At 41.7% G+C, this 21,873-nt stretch overlaps 3 protein-coding genes across 7 annotated transcripts; 1 reads left to right on the top strand and 2 right to left on the bottom strand.

The window, feature by feature from the left end:
• Positions 1–546: 546 nt before the first annotated feature.
• On the top strand, positions 547–2,385 carry LOC117146951. Of its 2 annotated transcripts, none has more exons than XM_033313608.1 (4): positions 547–662; positions 1,027–1,268; positions 1,339–1,716; positions 1,835–2,385. In XM_033313608.1, the coding sequence occupies exons 1-4, from the start codon at positions 635–637 to the stop codon at positions 2,078–2,080; spliced, it is 894 nt and encodes a 297-aa protein (XP_033169499.1). In that variant the 5' UTR covers positions 547–634; the 3' UTR covers positions 2,081–2,385. The 2 variants fall into 2 exon arrangements, with proteins under 2 accessions (XP_033169499.1, XP_033169500.1); XM_033313609.1 differs by having other exon boundaries at positions 1,342–1,716; positions 1,835–2,383.
• LOC117146952 lies at positions 2,292–10,464 on the bottom strand. 4 transcript variants are annotated; one of them, XM_033313611.1, is made up of 3 exons: positions 9,684–10,464; positions 2,681–2,971; positions 2,292–2,615 (listed from the first exon to the last, which is right to left on the bottom strand). In XM_033313611.1, the coding sequence occupies exons 2-3, from the start codon at positions 2,934–2,936 to the stop codon at positions 2,389–2,391; spliced, it is 483 nt and encodes a 160-aa protein (XP_033169502.1). In that variant the 5' UTR covers positions 2,937–2,971; positions 9,684–10,464; the 3' UTR covers positions 2,292–2,388. The 4 variants fall into 4 exon arrangements, with proteins under 4 accessions (XP_033169502.1, XP_033169501.1, XP_033169503.1 ...); XM_033313610.1 differs by lacking the exon at positions 9,684–10,464 and adding an exon at positions 3,574–3,727; XM_033313612.1 differs by lacking the exon at positions 9,684–10,464 and adding an exon at positions 3,574–3,751 and having other exon boundaries at positions 2,557–2,615; positions 2,785–2,971.
• An 89-nt stretch (positions 10,465–10,553) lies between these two features.
• LOC117146950 (probable cytochrome P450 6v1) lies at positions 10,554–14,873 on the bottom strand. Its single transcript, XM_033313607.1, has 3 exons — positions 13,006–14,873; positions 11,296–12,114; positions 10,554–10,970 (listed from the first exon to the last, which is right to left on the bottom strand). The coding sequence occupies exons 1-3, from the start codon at positions 13,471–13,473 to the stop codon at positions 10,695–10,697; spliced, it is 1,563 nt and encodes a 520-aa protein (XP_033169498.1). The 5' UTR covers positions 13,474–14,873; the 3' UTR covers positions 10,554–10,694.
• Positions 14,874–21,873: the final 7,000 nt, after the last annotated feature.

Here is a 21,873-nt window from a genome sequence, read left to right as displayed (position 1 = left end):
GGATATATCCACGCGTCATAAAAAGGCAAGGAAAATTCTGCTGAAAAATTGAAAATCTCTAGACAACATTACGCAAAACGCAATCGGCGAACCGAGACTGTAAATCAAATAATAAAAAATCGCCGCGAACGAACAAAAAAATAACGAAACTTGCCTTGGTTACGGTGAGTCTTGAGTTCAGTTTTTTAGTTCTGTAGCTCAGTTTTTTCCTCACCAAATTACGGCGAAAAAAGCGACAGAAAAAACGCGAATCTGTTTACGACTTTCGGATCAGGATTTATGGCCCAGGTCTAGATGATGTAACCGTAGGATCCTCGGCAAAAATCGCGTACCGTAAAATGTGCGGCTGCTAATGAGGTGCTGGGTGGAAAGGGACGGATATTACGGATATCACTGATATTACTGGAGGCTACAGAACATCAATTTATACTTAAGACAATTTGATTTCTACGATTAATATTAGGTAACACTTAGAAATGTTGCATAACTTAGTAAAAATTTGGGTCAAAGGAGCCATTGCCTTTTCTATCATCCGTTATACTCATTCGTAATCATCAAATTCAGTCAGACCTCTCTGAAATCAAAAATTTGATACACCCAAATTTTTCCATCCGTTTTTACATTCAGCTACAATATGTTTCCTGGTGATTTAAAGACATTGAGTAAGTAGGAAACAGCTGAATATATAAGAAACAGTGATATACCACTAAAGTCTTCCTCGATTCACAAGAATACATATTGATTAAAGACCAATGATTACGCCTAAATATTATATTGCTGAAGATTATTGCTCTTATTCCTAAGCAGCTATCTACCTTGCGTTTGTACACTTGGCAACAAGGTCTAGTGCGTTTGGAAAGCGCCGAATTATTATTATTGAGTTTTCATTTTCACCCAATTTTCTAACAATGTGGGTTTTTATGTTTGACAGGCAATTACAGGAATATTTTGTTATAAACGATTATATTGTTCTAACCTATATACTTATACGCTCAAGAATAATGAAAACGTTATAACTAATTTTAGGAGTCCGACCTATAGCGAAGTCGGTTACTTTACTTTGCCGCAATGTTTCGGGAAATTCCTGGAAGAATTCAGGAATGGAGCTACGCTCGGGTGTAGCTTTTGCAAGCCGGTTCCCTAAGTGGCCAACACTCCAGAGGATTCCAATCAATCATGACGTCAATAAGAAGAAGCCCTATTCCACATTCAAAATCGATCGAATCCAGGATATGTGGCAAAGGTCCAGAATTGGGGCCAAAGAGCAGGTGTGTTACATTGTTTGCCAATTAGATATTTACCACAGATCAATTGTAATGGGCTTAATAATCCGGAAAGCAGAACAGCCTCCGCGGCTATCAGCCCGCCAATTCCGACGTGAATACCGATTCGGATGAAGTCATCAGTGCCCTGGACAAAGTGAGGCGCATAGAGGAGCGGCTTAAAATCCAGAATAAGATGCGAGCCCTCATGGATGAGCAGCACATGCACGACGAGCGAATCCAGGAGGAGAATGATCGTGTGATCAGGAAGGAGGTCCTTGTCGAGCGGGAGCCGGCCAGAAAGCAAACATCACAAGAGTACTCTCCTGTCCGCAACCGGGAGACGTGCAAACCAGTACCCTGGGTATCAGCCACCGTTTTGGCGGCAACGGGAAGGATGCACCAACATAGATACATGCAGACTCCTCTGAAGCGGAACCCAATCAAAGTAGAGGTGAGTACATCCATCATATTCTAATGCCAAGTGTTATATGTACATGATAGTAACTAATACATTTGTATGTAGAACTTTAGATTAATCTTTTGACCATCTTTTTCTAATCAATCCCTAGGCCGAGGTTCAACAGCCGAGGAAATCAGTTCCAGGGAATCCGGCCAACGGCACCACATCCGGCGAACCCAATCAGACCAATTACGACATGCCCAGTCGTGTGAAATGGGCCGAGAGCGTCTTGAAGTTGCACAAAATTCGCGCCAGGCGAATGGACGATATCCTATCTCTGGAAGGATACTCCAATGAATCCGCCTGCCTGAAGTTGAGTGAACATTCTGCTATGCGGAAATCAAGACATCGCTAGGCAATGCGACACCTTAACATTCCGTTTCGAAAATATCCTGGAGTTTGAACAAATCGATCCTGACTTGTAGCTTTGAACCTCATTACAGGACTCTCTTTTCAGTGCGACTCTTAGGAGGCATAGCGAAACAAGGGAGCAAACTATATATCTCAACATTCCGTTTCGAAAATATCCCGAAATGGGAGCAAATCACAACAGATCCAGACTCGATCCTGACTTGTATCATTAGACCCCATTACAGAACTCTCTTTTAATTGTGACTTTTCGGAAAAGCAAACCAAATTTTATAAATATTATTTATACCGTTTTTAGAAAATATATTTTTGGATAAAGCAAATAAAATAAAATAACACATTTAAACATTTTGCACAATTTTTAGCGAAAACTATACTTGGATAAAACAAATATACAGACTTAAGTAAAATTACACTCATCGCTTCTTCTTCTGCCAGCAATTTTCCAGAGGGATAATACCGCTCGGACATTGCCCAAGCACTGGGCACCGGTACTCTTAGGGGTCTTGCATCAGGATCATCTGAAAGGAACGGGACAGGATTGATCAATATACCCCTTGTTGTGATTTGGAGACTAAGTTTCTACTGGTTTTTCCGCGCATGGGCTTCCTCAAAGGCAAACTCCTTAGCCGGGCATTCTTATATAGCTTCCGGGCACTTCTGGCCAATTCGTTCATAGACTTTCCGTACCGAATGAATGCTGTTTTCACCTCGTTCCTCGCGGAGTTCGGCACATTTCGACTGAGCAGACAAACGGCTGTTGGGAGGCCGCCCGCTCGGGGAGATGTCGGATATTCGGAGATATTAGACTCCCGATTCATTTGAGCGGACATAGCCTGCATAGCCAATAAATGTCGTCTAGTGCCATAGGAACACGCTGAAAAAAAAAACAAATAGTTTCAGATTGAGTCTAGTTTGAGATCAAGTCTATTGGCCTATCTTAAAAAACAGTAAATAATGGAAAAAATGCAATTAAGAAGTGAAATCATGTTTAGTAACATTTCATGTGTTCACTAAATATGCAATGTTTTTGCGTATGTAAGCCATTAACTGGCTAATCATACCAAATACTAAATGATTATCTATCAAAACGCAAGTTAAATTATTTGTTCTAGTTGTAATTAATTAAATCTATGAACATAGTTAAGACGGTGTGGAACGCATTCTTTTATGAAATTAAAATTACCACCAGATGTCGTTGTTTTCAAGCAGTAGGAGGTATCTGATAGTCGATGCACTCAACCAGATCGTTCCTAAATGTTTTAATATAGATATAATATTACTAATATTGTAATTTCCAATAAAATTTAAATATTCAAATGTATAATTGGCTTGTCTTTTAATAACTTTACTGCATCTGTACCAACTATAGTAAACGGATTACTTTAATTTTATATCCGATTGCGCTATATTTCGCTAAAGATAATATTGCATTCCAGCAATTCGCTAAGTCCTTTAGCGAATCGTTGAAAAACTTACTTTGCTGCACGCAGGGCGTTATATTGGTCAAACACTTGCTTAATTTATTTCGGGGCTGCATAGTTTACTCGCAATAATTTGAATTCAAAATTGTTAAAGAAAGCATAGCTTACTGGAATTTTGTAAGATTTCTGATCTTACTCGACGGGAGAAAAAAAACAATGAAATTTGCTTAAATATAAATAAAGGTAGTTGAACTGGCCCTAAAATCAAGGCGTAATGTGATAAATGAATATATGTTCATTATTTTGAAATTAGAAAAAAAGCGAAAATTTAAAATTAAAAATTAGTAATATAATAGCTTAAAAATAATTAATACAGAGAAATATTGAGGAACAAATTATTGAAATTTCCCTTGCCTGATTGAGTCTTGTTAAATATACATAGGTAGTAATTCTATATAAATGCCATTTTATGGGAATATACTTAGTTGGGCCTAGTTTCTCGTTGGGAATCCCCTCGAAATGACCCCTAAATTAGTCAAGCACTTTCCCTATATATGCATAAATGGCTGGAATGGTTGGAAATGTGCCACTAGCCTAAAATGAAAACATCTCACTCAAGTGATCCCGGACTGCTGTTCCAATTTACGGGGTCTAGTGCCGTTTGACACAGCTCTCGATGACCTTGCACGGGGTGTGGATGGGGAACAACCCCTAAATCGGGCCCGGGGCCATATAATTAGTGTAATTACCTCAACAGCCTACTAAATTCGAGAAAAATGCAAACAAAAATTAAGAAATCACAACATTTATATCCCCCTGTCAACGAGCCCCGTTTGGCCGTTCGATTCCGTGTGTGATTCTAGGACAAAAGAGTCCTTTGGTCCTTCGGCCTATAGAGTCCCTTGTGCGCCGGGACCAAACAATTGATGCCGTCTAATGACAGGGTGGATTGCAGTTTTTCGTTTTAATTTCAGTGCCAACTTCTGTTCGCTCTTCCCCCAAAAGAGAAACTAAAATTGTTTAAAGTCCGCTTTGCAACTTCGCAGTTGCATTGTCAGGACCTCCGGATCGCCTGGTTATAAATTACGTTTGGCGGGCAACTTCCTTTCGGGATGCCGGTTTCTATTTCTGTTCCACCCTTTGGTGTCCGGATGATTGGCAAAAAAGCAAGAAGCGAGCCAAGGATGCATACGAAACGCAGTCATTAGTGCCGTGGTCAATGCAAAAATGCCAATCACGCCGATGTACAAATGTCCTGCCATGTCCTTTCGCCCAGTTTACACGGAATCCGGCGAGTCAAAGAAAATATTTTGGCTCGGGCATAATTAACGCCTAATGAAAATATTTTGAGTCGGCAGCTCTTTCAAGTCGGCGGAACACACACATGAAAACTAAACAACTACAAAGTGTAACTGGAAAATTCTGCGAAAACAGAAAGGAATCGCTAATCATGCCGGCAGATAAAAACAAGTGGGAGTGTCATATGTGACCCGTTATTTTTCCTAGTTAATAAATTATAAATAAGTATTATTATATTACATATTGAAGAAAATTTGAGATTTGCCAGAAATTTTTCTCGTACCTTATTGGTTGATGGCATATTAATACCTAGTTAACTAGGGTTAACTAAACAACCGTAAAACATGAAAATTATTATCAAAACCTTTCAGATACTTTTCAATATGTCTGCCTACAAACCCGATTTATCTTTGGGCTGCTGTGCTCACTAAGTTGGTCATTACACGAATAAGTAGCATCGAAAACAAGCCACCCAAGATGGGATGAGATGAAAAGTCAGCGGGACTGAGATACGTGGTACATAGTACAGATGGAGGGTTTTCGCTGGGCGGTGTCGACATTGTCATCAACACATAACTGTCAACTTTTACTATCGTTCCAGGGGGTTGCTCCTCGAGATTTGTAGACGCGGTGGTTAAATTGAAGCCCACGAGCAGTGGAAACAGGGGCGGAAAGGGAGGGTTTTCGACCCAACGGCAAATGACCCAAAACTGAGAGACATCATCATTAGGGCATCAGAATGGGCAAAAACCCGGCAACAACCATGAATATCCGTGAAAAATCATCATCAGCAGTGAAATGCATACAAAATGAAATTGAGCAATGTTATGTTTGTGTGTATATACAGATATATATGTATATTCCCATGGCCGACTGACATATTTTATGCATTTGGCATTTTGGCTGAAGTGGCGGAATCAAAGCGATTGTTCGCAGGGCAAATAACAAACATAAATAAGTAAATGGAATGCTGCATAATTTATGCATTTAATGTAAACAGACAATTTGGTGCAGCTTTTTGAGCAGTAGTAAAGACGAAGCCCCAAGACATGTAACAAGGATATAAGGCTTCGAGGGTAGTTCGAGGAGTTTGAAACGCCATCTTCCAGATTCCCTTAAACGGACAAACGGTCAAGCCAAATGGTCAATAAGGGATTAAAAAAAAAACAAATTAATTTATTTAATTTTATTTGATTTAAATATATTGAAACTTCAGAAACTTCTTGAAATTTTGAGATTATTAGGACTCATTAATGAATACAAGAACGGCTCGACCAGTTTGACATTTAATTTAATAAAAATATATGATTAATATCTATCTAAAGTATATTAAAATTCGATATACCTTATTATTCCACGTGTACTGTAACTATTAAGTGGAAGTGCGGTAGATGAAAACTTTAATGCCTCCCCTCGCTAGTCCGCATCCAAAGATGATTTTTGCTGACAGCCGACAGTCAGCGCCGTGTCAGAAATCAGAGGCCAAAAAAAAAGCACCCAACACAACAAACGAATGGAATAAAGAAATGCGAACAAGGTCCTGGGGTGGAGTATGAAAAGTATAAAAAATATACAAGCCCAGGACGCAGGACGATGAGAGCCCAGGGAACTGGGAACTGGGTAGTGGAAACTGGGATCAGGGAACAGGAGGGGAAAGGCACTTGATGAGCAAATCAGGGCCATGGTTCATTGATGTAGCAAATTGGAACTTCCTCTGGGAGCTGCGATGAAAATAATGATGAAGACGAACATGAGGACGAGGACGCGGATGGCGAGTCCTCGAGGAAAACGCAAACCGAACCCAAGAAGCGCCAGGTAAAAAGAGCCAAAGAGGCAAGGCGGAAGTATCCGAGAGATACGCATGGTAATGTAACTGATAAACGAAGCGTAGAGAAGTGAGCCTGCTTCTTGGGTTACATGACATTCCATTATCCATTTCCATGATCCATATGGCCATCCCCTTCGAATTAAGATGCGAATCGGAAAATCGGAAAATGGGAAAATCGGGAAATCTGGAAGGCACACAAGTTGCCGCATTCATTCATAAATATCTGTCGCATCTTTTGTGCATCCGATGGACTGCGTCTGAGTTGGAGTTTGTTTACCGCACAGATACACAAATCGAGTTACAGATTGTGCGAAATGTGCGAAACGATCCGCCAGATGAGCTCGTAAAACGGATTCCGGCCACTTGTAAGGGATATCCAGGGAAACAGAACATCAAAGCATCGTATTTATATCGTAAATGAACCGAACTTTGTTGCAAATACAGAAAGTTATGAGCTAATAATAAGACAGATTACAAATTATTCTGTAATCGCATGAGCAAGAATTTCAAAAGTACCCCATACTTACTGAACTAAGTTTAAAACGTGCACATAATATTAAAGATGGCTCCTATTCCAATAAAAACTTGAACACATGAGTGGCTGACTAATTAAAATTGTACTTTTTCCCACACATATATTCGGAACATACATACCTTAAATAGAGTCATAAACAATGAACCCTCATTAATAATCATAATTCCGTTGGCGCTTAAAATTTGTTTGACAGTCTTAATTGGTTTTGTCCTCGCAGATCGATGAGGATGAGGATCGTGAGGATCGATGCCAACTGGTGAATGGTGCGTGGTGAATGGTGAATGGTTAATGGACAATGGTTAACGGCTAATGGCAACTTCCGCCCGATCGACTGGACATGTGCATCCAGTGCCTTCTCCCTTTTTCGAGCGAGTAATTTGGGCTCATTAAAATGGTTCCGAAGTGTCATTCCCGAAGAGGGACAACTCCGCGACATGTGGGAAATGAGCTATAAAAAACCCATACATCCACGTACATATCTACATGTGCAGGGGCCAGGAAATCGAGAGACAATAGAATTGCGGCGGTAATTGTTGGCGTTGGTCATGGTGAACCGTAACAACAGCAACTGTCAGAGGGATCCGTCCAAAAAACCGAAAAGTTAGGGAATGGGAGCCGACAAGTGCAGGGCCCAAAAAAGACACGTGCGTGGGAGTAGGGGCTCTAATTGGGTCCAAAACTACGGACTGCATTGGAAAAAGTGCACTACCGATGTTTCCAGTTACATAAGGCTACTTCAGGCTTTTTACATGGCCAAAGCAAGCAGCGACAATTTTGGAGCTGCTTTGGAAATATACATCTTTTGGGATTAAGTGTAAGCTTTAAAGGATCATAAGTTTGGTCAAGGAATCAAATTATTTTATCCTTGATCAGCGTTTGACCACTTCCAACTAATTACTTGATTATTTATATGATTGTTACCCATTCATTTCCATTTAATCAGTCTTTTTGAAAGTTGCACTCAATACAGGTTTCTTTCGGTGCAGAACAACATCTGGGATGTCGGTTCACCCTTTCGGGAACGCACTGTTTGTTGTTCCTGGGATGTTTGCGTAGGTTTATGTAAATTAGCCCAGGTCGATGGGTCAGCGGAAGGTCGAGGGCGCAAATGATTCCCAGAAGGCAACAGCAACTGCAACTGCAACTGCTGAAGGAGGCTGAGTGCAACTCTTTCCCCTTTCATTCACTCGACGCGAAAAGTAAATGTTGAGTCCAAATCGTACACTGAGCAAAAAAGTTTATTTCAACTTTACTCAATTACTCGAAGATTGCACACGGGCACTAATCTTGCATATATACAAGCGAATATACTGCCACTATAAATGCATACTTACACTATAAATACAACTTAGAACTTCAATGACTGGATAAATTAAAAAAAAATATATTTTAAATTTAAATACAAGCCACAAGTATTTTTATCTCAATTCTTATCGCAGCCGCCACTCTATTAAGCACAATAGTTCTTAACTTAACTTTTTAGACATGGTGCCTAACTTATTTACTTTCCATAGCAACACATATTTTTGCGCGGTGTAGCCTGCTGCAATATTTGCTCTCGGAACTTTATGACATTACATTTTACAGGAGGCTGTAATAAAACCCTTTTAGCGGCGTGCGCGTAAGGACCAAAAACAAGAAAGGCAGGCGGCTCGATGCCAAAGGATCTGATCGGAAAAACGGAAAGCAGACCACCCCGACGAGCCGGCCACTGTTGATTTTTCGCGGTCTAATAAAAACTGACCAGCACAGTGGAAAAACGAGCGGGTTGGGTTTTCCCCTCAAAGAGTTGCGCACGCACTTTTCCGAGGAAATCACGAAAACCCTTCGGTTTTCCGCTTGTTTTCCATCCTTTGGGTGTGAGCATTTGCATAACGCCGCCAACGCCGATGTCGGCTTGTTATATAGAAAGAAAAAACATTAAAGAAGAACTAAGTACACGGAAAAAGTAGCCTCGTCCTCTTTGTACTTTATGACACGATATTTGGTTAATAAAATATTTCTATTAAATATATAAGCTATAGTTTTTAATATTGGAGATAAGGTGATTTATTACAAATATATAAATTCTTTTCACAACTTTTTAGTTTTAATTATTATTTTCTTGCAGTGTACAAATCAACGCTGATGCTTGATGTATTCCCTGTAATCGAATGACAGCTGTCAACTGTTTTTCATTTTCATCGGGGCCGGACAAGCACTGATTACCCAATTCCGACGCTTCGATTTATGGTAATTTTAATTGACCACAAATTAGCTATTTGCAACCGGTTTTCGCACGAAGATCGAAAGATCGAATGAGGTTTGAACTTGAACTTTAAGCTTTGCGGGGGATCAGCAACTGGTTGAGCCACTTGTGTTCTTTATTTTCCTAGCTAAGCATTATAATTTAGTATTATTTTCACTATTTATTTGATCAGAGCGATATTGAATGGTTCAAAACATAATGTTCGGGTCACCAAATTGTATAGAAGTTAGGTTGTTGTGTATGAAAGTTACATACCCAGGTAATTCTCTTCACATCTTTTCAAACATTACATTATACAAGAGGTTAGCCCACTCAAAATTCGATTGTTAACGGTTCCAAAAGTTTAGCTCGGGGTCACCTTTTTTTAAAATCAGTTAAAACTTATAAAGAGCTACTAAAAAATTGGGACTTGCTTAAAGTGCCGTCAACTAAACGATGTGACGTCCAACTTATTGAGTTCCTCATTCACGTTGAGCACTTCTGCGGTCCACTCTAATCCACTAGAACTCTAGACGCCCAGAAACCTGAACTTTGCTTCCGAAGCTCTCCAGTGGGCGATGGCAGTGACGTAGGCGGCCAGCCCATCGGATCCGCGACCGAAATACGAAACTAAATCCGAATCCGAATAGAAATGATCAGGCCACCGGGCAAAGGCCTCCGAGACCCGGCTGACTGATAAGTTATCAGCGGTACGAAACGAAACGAAACGGAAAACGGAACGCAGCGGACCCTCCCCCGTCGACCCCCTGCCAATAAATATTAAATTCGAGTTCGCTGAGGTGGCATGTGGAGAAAATCGGGCCCATAAAAAATAAAAGCAAGATCGGGGGCACTGCTCCCTCTCAATGGAGTCCGATGAGCCTCCACTATTCCCCCACTACACCTTTAGAATAATGGCGAACGAGATGAGAGCGATATTAACCCCTGAAATGAGGTTAATATGAGGCATATGGAGCATTTTGAAATTCGAGTGGGAGGAGATTATACATTCAGAATAATTTGCACATTTTCTTCTACAGCTGATATCTCTACTAAAGAGAATCCATGGTACTGCACACACCTTATAATATATAGCTCTAAGTAGCTCTAAAATTCGCGAATAGATCATAAAACAAGCCAGCTGTATTAATGATTAGAAAAAAAAGATCGTAGCAAAGTTTATTTGAGGCAGGCCGAAATATTTACAAAAACAATGACGATGGGGCTCTGCTCCCGCCCTTCAGGAACCCATAGCGTAATGCTGCTGATATTGGATGGGATCGGCGGCTATAAGCAGTCGACCTTGAGGTATATGCGTTGCTCACTGGCCAGCAGCGCGAACTTGGCGTCGAATTGAATCCGCTCCACGGTGCGGTCGCAAATCTCGACGCGGTGTCGGTGCAAGAAGTAAACGAGGCCCAGCTTTATCTGCAGCAGTCCGATCTGCATCCCGATGCAATTGTGCGGCCCCGCCCCAAAGGGCATGTAGGACATGGGCGCCTGCAGCGCCTTGTTCGCCGCACTGAAGCGCTCCGGGTCGAATCGGTCCGGGTCCGGCCAGTACTGCAAAGGAAATAGCCCAATGAATAACGCTTTCTAGAAAGGAACTACTCTTTCTGATTAAACATGAATCATTCCCCCAATTTATTTATGTTAAATATCAGATACAAGTTAAAAGCTTCTTTAGTATAAGGATATGTTCCATGCATATTAGGAACTCGTTTCCAATTCAGATACTTGTCTTTTCGATATCTGAATGTACAGAACTCTCCTAGCGGATCGCTCTATGAATCAAACTACTGGCAGAGTAATTCAGCAAATTGAACATTCGTTTTAAATGAGTTACTTTAGGCAATAGCCTAATCCATAACTAGTCATAGTCACTCACCTTGGGATCGTGATGTATGGCCAGATTGGATATGAACACGGGCATCCCACGGCGGGCGTAGCACTCGGCATGTGGCCTCAACGAGTAGAAGCGCTTCTTGTTGATCGGCGTGCACTCGCGCTCCAAGAGCGGCACGATTGGATACTTGCGCAGAGTCTCCTCCACGACCATGTCGAGGAACTCCATGCGGGCGACGGCCTCGTAGGTGAGCCTCCCATTGGGATTGCCGGCGAAAGCCTCGCGTATTTCGCGGCGCAGGCGCGACTGCATCAGGGGTTGTTTGGCCAACTCGTAGAGGGCGAAGGACATGCTCGCCGAGCAGGTCTCAATGCCGGCCACCTCAAAGGATGCCGCCTGAGCGGCCAAGAAGTCCCGATGGTGCGTAAAGTGCGACTTGTCCTGCTGCAGATCCGCCTCCTTTTTGAGCGTCAGCAGCATCTCGATGAGATCGTTGCGCAGATCGCCGCCGCGCTCCCGCTCCTCGATCACCAGCTGGATGACTCGGCGCAGGAATTCCGCATGCGGCTCCGTGAAAAGTTTGGGCCGCAGCAGCGGCACCAGTTTTGGCAGGTAAAAGATCACAAACAAGTCGATTACTCGACGCACATTCGGCCGAAACAGGTCCTGACAATGTGAGCCGATCTCCGATTGCGTGTTCCGCAGGCTGTACGATCTCAGTCCGAACGCGATGCTGGCTATCATGTCGGTGTTGTACAGATCACACACATCCTTGATGCTCACAATCGCCCCACGCTCCGCGTCGCCGCGTCTCAGATCTCGAGTCAGACGCTTCAGATACCACTCCAAGTCGCAGCCGATCTACGGGGATATGGAACATGCCACAAGCGCAGAGCACAGAGCAAACAGATAGTTAATCAATAAATAGGCATCCAAATGCAGGTGCTAGAACTAATCAGTGTTTCATTAAGTGTTTGTTTCATTATTTGTGGAAATTAATAATTAGTGCCTCGATGTGATTCTTGATATTTGCATAACAGATATACAACAGAAAAACCTCAGAGACTCGCCAACCGTTTAGACATGAGATTCAGCTTTGTCATGGGAATTTGCATTATCACAATGATTAGTCATTTCGATTTGTTTTACTGAAACGCACACAGTTTGTGATTTCTTAGCATTCATTTGCATAGAACTTTCGGTTCGACTAGGCAACAAACTAAACAGAGAAGAGCAAAAGTTTTGAGTTATACACGTTATGGTTTTTTTTTCATAGTAACGCCGTAGTTGCTGACCTTTGATAAGATACAACAAGTCGGTAACAATATACAGGTTCGATTTGATAAGCCCCAGAAAGCAACATGGGCACTTAGAGAGGTTCTTTTATCAGCCACATGCCTTCTCTAGTGCAACCTGTATTAAAAATCAATAATATCAGATAGGCCATTTCGTTACTCATTGATCAGAATTGGAAATAATACAATCAGAGGGGGGATTTTGTGAGACCTGCTAAATTGAATTTCATAATTTTTACCCTGTAGCTTGGTGTAAAATTTAAGTATGATCTTCTATGATATAGCAATTGAAATATTAGTTATAACTATCTTTCGCAGGCACTTCGATTGAAAGGGAATGGAATTGAGTGGAGCGTGCAAAGGTGTGTTGTGTTGGTCGGTGTAAGTGTTCCCAACGTGTGTCGTGGACCTGGGAGCGGGAGTTTGCAACTTGGACCCGGCTGGTTGGGTGACTCACCTCCTCCATCAGCGAGAACATCTGTTTCAGCTTGGCGCCGGCGAAGGCTGGTGCTAAACGGGTGCGGATCTCGCGCCACTCGGGTTGTTTGGCCAAAAATAGCGATAAGGCGCCCATTTTATCGCTGCGCCCGTCGCACTTGGCGAAACGGTTCGAGAAGCTGACGAAATCCTCAACCAGAACGGTGCGCACCAGCTGGAGATCGCGGATGAGCAGGGCTGGCTGGTGGAACAGATAGATACCCACGACGGGCTCGTTGCGGAACCGCTCGTCGAAGTAGAAGCGGCGCAACTGGAGCGCAAAGGACTCCTCCAGTCGGAGCACCCGGCTCAGGTTGCCCAGCAGGTGGGTCGGCTGGACGAACTTCACTCGCCGGCGCTGCCAGTAGACGTAGGTGCGCCGGGACCAGATGAACACGCCCGTCAGGATCGTCACGATCGCCAGCAGGATGTTCGTGGAGTACACCATCTCGGACTCGGGATCCGACGTCGGGTCCAGCGGTGGCTGAATCGTGCAGGGATAGGCGGATAGTGCCTTGGATAGACCGATCTTAGATCTTAGATTATTCTGGGGAGCGTGCGTTCCAGCAGTTGTGACCTCTTCGCTTTTGTTTTGATCGTCTGTTTGTTGTAAGCAACAATGACTTCGGAGAAGGTATTTGTTATACGACCGTAGTTAATTTGCTATGTTGTAAAAGTTGATTTTTCAGGCTACAGTTATTAGTTGTTCTTTGATGTTATATATATTTAAATTACTAAAGAGCTTTTAAGGGTTTTTATTAAATGAAAATTCAATTGTATTTTCTTTTTATTGATTCTTTGATTTCTTCGTATTTCTGGTGTGTTTTTTTTAGTTGCACAGAGATCTTCAATTCATCCGATTCATTTTTAACTTCTGTTGAAAATCTTTTTAAACTTTTCTGCTTTCATTTCTCTAAAGAGCGTTCTATTTTCCCAGCAATATTTCTTCTTCGAAGATCGTCCGATAGTCTTCCTTCAAGTCTTGTTTCCAATTTATTGAGCTTTCGAATAATGGTTGACAAATTTTATTTTATCTGCGCGCTTTCATGATATTCTGCATTTTCCGTTGTTTTATGGTTGTTTCTTTTTCTGCTTTTGCTTTAGCTTTACTTTTTTTCTTATCGTTTTTGGCGCTCCTCCGCGTGGGGCTTTGCCGTTATTTGTTGACTCTCTTTGCCTTTTTTGTTTTCGCAGCTCCTTTGCGTTGCTCTCTTTTCCGCCAATCGTTGTAGTTGTTGTTTCGTTAGCAATCCTCAATGTCCCTTTATCGGGCTTTCTTGCTTTTCTCGGCGTCGCGTGTTTTATAAATAAATACTTAACTAATTATATCACATTTAAAACGACAACTACAAAAAAAATATGTAAAAAAATGACTAAAAAAAAGACCACAATGAAGAATTAAATGCACAACAACGCGACGTCAACAACAAATGCGAGAGGCGAAAGAAGAAGAAACAGCCACGCCGAACGGAAAGAAGAAGAGCACCGCGCAGAAAGACACAGAGAGAGGGATAGAGAGAGACAAAAGTCGCAAAAGAAATGCGAAAAAACCGCGAATACAATTTACAAACAGCGAATTACAAAAAATAAGTCTAAAAATATAAATAAAATCGCTTGCTAGCTCCACCAAGCGACGCTTTTTAACTGACGCGACGTCAACGACCAAAGCCCCACGAAGGCAGCGACGTCGACAGAGACGCCGACAGAGCGGCGACGACGCCCCCATCAACGTATGTTGTTCTTTTGTGCTTTATTTTATTAACCGCAAGTTTGCGGGAGACAAAAGAGAGAGGGAGAGATCTTTCGGCCGGATAGTACACAGATACAGAAGAGAGCGCAAAAAGAGAGCTTTGCGAAGAATTTGAACAGTCATGTCATGAGGCACATGTTCTGGTTCGCACAGTGAAACACATTTTAGCAAGTGGTGCTCAAATGCGGTTTCGTCTAGGTAACCAAATGCACAGCAACCCATCACACAAGACAAAAACCCATATTTTTTAATATTAATTTTAAAAATTCTTAAAATAATTAAAATTTGATGTGATGTGATGGTCAAATGCGATTTCTTCCAATCAATCACATCCCACAGCAATGCATCATAAAAACATTATCTATTTTGCAGTTCTAACGTTTAGCTTGAATGTCTATTAAAACAATTGAAAAAATAAATATGTATATGTACCTATATTTCATGTTATTTATACATTAAATTCTTAATTTATTGAAATTTGTGTTGTGTTTTAGTCTTATTCACAAAAACTTCATATATCTGTATTCAAAGTGTGTGCCAGTGCTATCGGTTTGTTCCACTGTTGGTGACAGAAAGATGCCAAAGCGCAAAGTAGACCGCAAATAAAAGTGACGATTAAAAGCGAAACTGCAAAACAACAACAATGACGTGACGCGACGGTGACCGCGAATCTTTCGATGAAAACAAAGAGAGCGAAGAGAGCGGAAATTTGTTTTTGTTAGCGGGTGCAGTACAAGACAAAGACAATGGTCAGTTCTCGTTGTTTGGGCTTTTCATTCTAGCTTTTATTGTGTTCTTTTCGATTTCTTATTTTGTGTCGCCTGCGACGATTTATAAATAAACGTTTTGGCTGTCCCCTGCCTTTCGTTGCCTCTGCTTTTCGCTTCTTTCTCTCTACGTGCATTTGTTGTTGCGGTTCAGCTGATTTGATTTTCGCGTATTCTTCTGTTTGCAACCGGGGATATCGATAACCAACGGAGGAGGCATCTCTGCGCAAAGTGGGCGCCAAATCAAAAAGCTGGCACAAAATTAAAGAAATGTGGAATATGGATAGGTTTTGATATAACTTATCTACCTAATAGGCGAAAAAACTTAACAACTTTTCCGTGAGTAAGCAAAGCTACTTGCATATGTATGTATTTGCATGTGGCATTTTACCCACACTAAAGTTAATAAGTGCTTTTATGTAAATTCGTGTGCTTTTATCTTTTGTTTGTTATTGCCTAAAATTTCTTTTATAACAAACGAAAACATACAAAAATGCTGATCTCGACTCATCCAAAATTAAACCTTTGAATTTTCGTAAAATGGATTCCGAAAACAGTTGGTTATGAGGCCAGTATTGAACCACTTTCCCTTGATTTTTGTTAAAAAAAAGAAACACTACCACACAAATTGCCGCTCGGTGGAGAAAGGAAACTCCATTTACAACAATTGACAGAAATTTGCACTTGCTGCGGATGGAAAACTTTCACGTCCACTCCTCAGTCCCCTGTTGAGCAGTTTTCCCACTTTCCCCTCACGCTCAACTCCTTCTGGAAAAGTGTGCTGAAGTTACAAATGTGCAACATTTCCGGTTGTTTGTATGTCGTCTACTTTTGGGACACCGAAAACTGTTGGCCACATTGATGGCTCACATGGGGGTTAAGGGGACGCCGGCCGCTTGGTATGGGGGCGTCGTGGGGTTAAGTCTTGCTTTGATTAAATTTCACGCACGACCGCACAGAAAGGGTTTTCCGCCAACTGACGAAGGGGCGTGGCTCTGGGCGGGCGGGCGATTTCGATTTCGAGACTTTCCGGGCCTTACCTTCCGAAAATCACGCGCTGCAGTTCGATTTGCGTTTTTCCAGGGTGGGACGTACGGTGAAACCTCTGCGAATGCAACACCTGCGAGCTGCAGAGTGTCGGTGTAATAATTAATTGATAATAAAATGCTTTTCAGTTATGGTTTTACAGAGCTTGTGCTGCTCTTTATGTTCTAAGGCGCCCAATGCGAGTGCTCACTGTAGCTGTGGCATCGCTCGGCGGTGTGTCAATAATCGCCGTTGCTTATGCACACAACGGCTCTGCAAACACCAGCGCACTTGTCTTAACCAACCCAAAACCCACCCATCCCATCCCGCCCAGCGCAGCCCAGCACCCCCTCGTCCACCCATCAAAATCAGCTCAGCGCAAATCAAAGCCGTCTCAATCAACAAACAAACAAATAGACAGGCAAACAGTCAAACAGACAAACAGACAAACATACAAACATTTGCGTGCGCATTTCAAGGCGCTGGCTGCAGTGGGTTAAGCGGTGGGCGTGGCAGGTTGAAGCGATGGGAGGAGGGAGGGTGGCTGAATTTGCTTTAGCTATTAGTTTTCGGCCTGCGACCTTGTTTTCATTCCATTTGCGCTGTTTGCATTGGAGATCTTTTAATTATTGGCACGCATCCACGCCCTCGGAAAAGTAGTTTTCCCGCCCCTGATTTTCCGCTTGTGGGAGTTGCGTCAGGTGGCGTACTTTTCCGGGGATTAATTTCGATATTTAGTCCTTGGGGAAAAGTTCGATTTGCCCTGTCTCATTATGGCGCTCCTTGAACTTTCCCGCTTACTGTAAGCTTGTGTTTAAATTTGATGGGTAGTACGAAAAATGTATAAAATGATGGAAAGGTGATAATTTCCTTTGTTAATAACTCATTGCTGTCTGCATATCAATGAGAGTAACGGGTATCTGGTAGTCGAGCCAAGCTACTCGACGTTACTGATATATTTGGGTTTTTCTCTACAATATCTTATGATTTATTCAAAGATAAACGAGTTTTGAATATAGGAGAATGGTTTCAACTTTAAATATTTGCATATCACTTCCCCATTTTTTCTGCCTTTGTCTTTTTGCATCATTTTCCAAATACATTTTGCACATCTACATATACATACATACATACATATATAAGCATACATACATATACATGCACATATCCTTCGAGATTTCCCAGATATGCGCCTGAACGCCTCATTAGCCGAAGCAATTACACACATCGGTGGGCTACCGTACTTGCATCAGAATCCGTATCTATGAGATACACATTCCTCCACCTGCCCACATTCGAGCCAAGATCCTGCACTGACCATCTCGAAGGAAACGGGGAAGGGGAGGAGCGCACACACATGGTCCAGTAATCGTAATCCCGGGGGTAATCCCACCAGGTTTTTTGATGTTGAACCGCTTTTTATGCGATATGTGGCATATAGGGAGATCGAGATAAAGTGCGCAAAATAGATGCGTAATTTGACGTTAATGTTGCGCTAATAATAATCCCGAAAAAAAACTGCAAGAGGAGCAGCTGATCCTTCGGACTCGGATAGAGATACACATGTGTGTATCTCGGCGATCGTGTAATGTGCTTAAGGACCTTTCTCCTTTTCAGCTCGTTTCTAAGACGCATTGTTGTGTTTGCCATTTTGACGGGTTTCGATTACTGCTCCGTTTTCCCCTTTCCAGTTTTCCGTTTTCTGGCCGAAAAAGATACAGATTCGATGTATCTTTTCGAATGCCCTTTCATGTGTGTAATCCACTCCGCTCGTTTTTGCTCAAAGTTAAATGATGCGCAGCTAAGTTGAGCAAATTTCCCTTACACTGTTTTGATATTTTCGAGACAGACGGCTGATGAAAGTAAATTGCACAACAGGAAAATCGGTAAAGGGGCACTGAGCACATAACAAAAAACAAAATACAAACAAATGGCAAAGTCTTTTTTTTTTATACATTTGCCAGTATGAATTGCTTGGGAAATTTAATGATGGAAGGCACAATTAAGTCCATTCGATTACGGTAGCAATATTCAGACTAAGAAGACTCTGCTAACTATGCAACTATGATTTTAGCAAAGCTAATAGATTATTAGATAGGCATTAAATGTAAGTATACCAATATGCAGTTCAATTTCCATCGGCTTACAGATGAGTGGGGTGCTGCAGCCGACCTTGAGTCTCTCCCTAGACCTTGACTGTGGCTCGACCGAAAACCTAGTCATAAAGTCAAACCCAACACAAATGCAAAGTCAAAAGGAAGCGGCTCGAAATCATCCAGAACCGACCAGGAAAAAATTCCAAAACATTAAAAACAACTTAGAGAAAGGATTCGTTTCCGCGAAATGCTAAAAATGTGTACCATAAAGAACAAAAAATTTTGAAACAAAAAACTGGAAAAAAACTGCACTAGAAACCTACAAACCTAAATAGATGGGGTCAAGTTCTGAGTAAGAAGTAAGCCCGGCCTAAAAAACAACCAAAAATCGCAGAAGCGGCACAAAAAACGACTGTAAAACGCGATTCTCGGTAGTTTAGGTAAAAACGGTCAGTGAAATTCGAAATTTACCCGCCTTAACCCCTTTTCGCGAGCGCGAACAATTGTAATTGTATTTGTAGAGCAGAAAGGGGTTAAAAAGGGGCGTAAGGAAGCACAGGCAAAAGGACCTTAGGTCCTTTAGTCCTGCGGCCCGCCGAGTCTTTTTATTACTGCTGCTGCTATGGCAATGCAAATTTAAGACCGTATGACACTACACCCCAAAAAATATTCAGGTGAACCCGTTGCCAATGAACTGCAGTCCACACATGACTCAAACTTAAATCTTATAATTTATAACCATTTGTAGAGTATTAATGGCAAATTGATTTATTTTTAGATACGTTCGTGCTTTATACGCACGACTAAGTCCGCAAATTTGTATGCGCAAATCGGACGTGCGTGAAAGCGTTCATCTTCACACAGGATCAGTGTGATACAGGCATAATATCTATAGCTTGGCTAGTGGAAGTATCTGTTGGATTTCTGGTACGCCCGTGCTCTGCTGAGCTATTTGTTCTGCTGTTTTTTCGCTCTGTTTTTTTTAGCAAGATCGTAAAGTAATAAAACCATAAAAAGAGGACAACCGGGCGGGACATAAATTAGAGATAAAGGAGTAAATGTGGAACGAGAACAGGACACGGTTTCGTTTTCATTTTCATTTTCGGGCAAAGGACAAGGGGTTAAAAAATGCGTGCACATTTTTTGTGTGAGATTTTTTTATGACTCGGTCAGCGAGAATGGGTTAAGCAATGCCCAAATGACAATCGATTTTTCTGGCTAATTTCTTGCCGTCTGATTTTCCAGCGAGCTACGCGGAACTAGTAAAAATCGAGCGAAAAACACAATGGGGATTTTGTGTCTTGACTTTCGAGAGTGTTTTTCGGAGCATCGGGCCATTTCCCGCTTAACATAAAGGCACAATTAACATTAACCCCTTTGTGGCCCTCGGGCGCGGGATTTGACTTTCCAAGATGCCGACGCTCAATAAAACTGTCGCATAAGTCAACTCCGCTCCGCTCGGGAACAATACGAAAATTATAAATATTAATATTCACCCATTCGGTTAATATCCTAACCTGCTGTCTGTCCATCGCTTCGGAGATCCACTGTACACCAAGAGAAATTTCAAATATCATTTTCCGTCCTTTAGTTTCTAAGTTGAGAATCTCTTGAATGTCACTTAAGAAATGCGAATAACTGAGGTGTAATGAGGTGATTATAAACTAATCCATATTAAAAATCTATTCTAATACAATCAACAACAAAAAAAGTGTTACAAGTAAATTAATCTAAAACTTCCACTCCCATTTTTAATATTAACACCTAATCCTTAATACCTCGGATCAGATCTATCTTATTTCTCGCCGTGTACTCATCGTGTGAGTTTAATATTTCAATTAATTTCGGTTCTCAGGCTGTGCGCCATGTGTTTGTCCCTGGAGAATGAAAAAAAAAATGAGAGGCCCGGCATTTTTATGAGCCCTAACAAATTTGTACAAATTGCTGCGGTGTCTTTCTGCCTTTCTGGCCGTCTGTTGGCCAAGTGGAGATACCAAAATTGGGCCACAGTCAACAGCACTCGGTTGCATGTGAAAATGAAGAGGCCTTCTCGATCTCAATCGGAAAATCACAAACGAATTGAGGGAAACGGGGAAAACAGAACTGGAAAATCGGTGAGCGGCGCATCGAAGTGGCTATGCTCTAATTGAATTTATTTGATTCGATAGCAAGTGGAAACATCGAAAAGGAAATTAACAGCAGGATATGGGTCCTGGAAAGTGTACCACGAAGCAAGTGTATCACAGGATGTTGCAAAGGTAACGATGACTTCATAAAAAATAACAATAAGTTATTTAGCAACAAATTCAAAGCAATTTTTTAACTTTATTTGTCCTGGTAATGTACGTACAGGTAAGAAAAACACAATATATTTCTATCAGATTGTTATATATTAGTTTTATAATTTAATTTAACATTGTACAGATTTTAGTGCACATTTGACGCATTCGACTTCACCTTTTGTTGCTGGCCAATTTTCCCAGCAGGTTCGTCGGACAGTTTGTCTTGGTTTCCTGGTCAAACTTTGGGGCTGCACACAAAAAGAGTTTCACACGCTGCTCCTCCGGGAAATCCCCCCTTGAATCGGCTCAATCAACATGTCGTGGCCATGTTCTAAGCCGAGCCAAGCCATTTTGGCCAACATTTGGCCACAAGTGCAAGCCCACAAAATGCAGTTCATTTCTCCGTCCCTCCAACTGAGTTTGTGCAGTCGAAAAGTGCAACAAAGTGCCCTCGAAGTCCACACATTTGCCCTCACAAGCCCCCCTTTCACCTGTCTAATCCACACTGAGGGAAATTGGGATAGAGAAATCTGGATGTTGTATTATGCTAGCTTAAGGAACAGGTTAACCTAATTATATTAAATGTAAAAACGCGACACATACAGACTGTGATTACTATGTGCGTTTTAGCGAATTATCCCACAAGATATTGCTATATGCCACTTTTTTCTTCAGTGTAGGCAAACAGTTTGAGGACGCAAATTGCCTACGAAATGGCGAACGGAATGTTAAAGGAGCTACTCGAACAAAAGGTCCTCATGGCTGGTTTTTGGAGCTAAAAGGTAGTGCCCTCCACCCGAAATGACCACGTGGACAGACTTTAATCAGTGCACCCATTTCAAATGTTCCCTGCCAGAATCTTAAAGTTTGAAGTAACTAAGAGTTTTAAGTGCTTTACAGGACGAACTAATTAAATAGTATTATTGG

This window comes from Drosophila mauritiana, chromosome X, assembly GCF_004382145.1.
Source record: "Drosophila mauritiana strain mau12 chromosome X, ASM438214v1, whole genome shotgun sequence".
Lineage (NCBI taxonomy): Eukaryota > Metazoa > Arthropoda > Insecta > Diptera > Drosophilidae > Drosophila > Drosophila mauritiana.
The sequence above is the reverse complement of the archived record's forward strand: the minus strand, read 5'-3'. Positions and strand labels throughout refer to the sequence as shown.

Excerpts from the sequence above, each read along its gene's own strand:
- LOC117146951 (XM_033313608.1), top strand. The coding sequence starts at position 635 with ATGTTTCCTGGTGATTTAAAGACATTGA. Across the intron at positions 663-1,026 it reads TGGTGATTTAAAGACATTGA|GAGTCCGACCTATAGCGAAG; the intron begins GTAAGTAGGAAA and ends AACTAATTTTAG. Across the intron at positions 1,269-1,338 it reads GAATTGGGGCCAAAGAGCAG|CAGAACAGCCTCCGCGGCTA; the intron begins GTGTGTTACATT and ends TAATCCGGAAAG.
- LOC117146952 (XM_033313610.1), bottom strand. The coding sequence starts at position 3,634 with ATGCAGCCCCGAAATAAATTAAGCAAGTGTTTGACCAATATAACGCCC. Across the intron at positions 2,972-3,573 it reads AACGCCCTGCGTGCAGCAAA|CGTGTTCCTATGGCACTAGA; the intron begins GTAAGTTTTTCA and ends TTTTTTTTTCAG. Across the intron at positions 2,616-2,680 it reads GCCCATGCGCGGAAAAACCA|ATGATCCTGATGCAAGACCC; the intron begins GTAGAAACTTAG and ends CGTTCCTTTCAG.
- LOC117146950 (XM_033313607.1), bottom strand. The coding sequence starts at position 13,473 with ATGGTGTACTCCACGAACATCCTGCTGGCGATCGTGACGATCCTGACG. Across the intron at positions 12,115-13,005 it reads TGTTCTCGCTGATGGAGGAG|ATCGGCTGCGACTTGGAGTG; the intron begins GTGAGTCACCCA and ends ATATCCCCGTAG. Across the intron at positions 10,971-11,295 it reads CCATACATCACGATCCCAAG|TACTGGCCGGACCCGGACCG; the intron begins GTGAGTGACTAT and ends TTTCCTTTGCAG.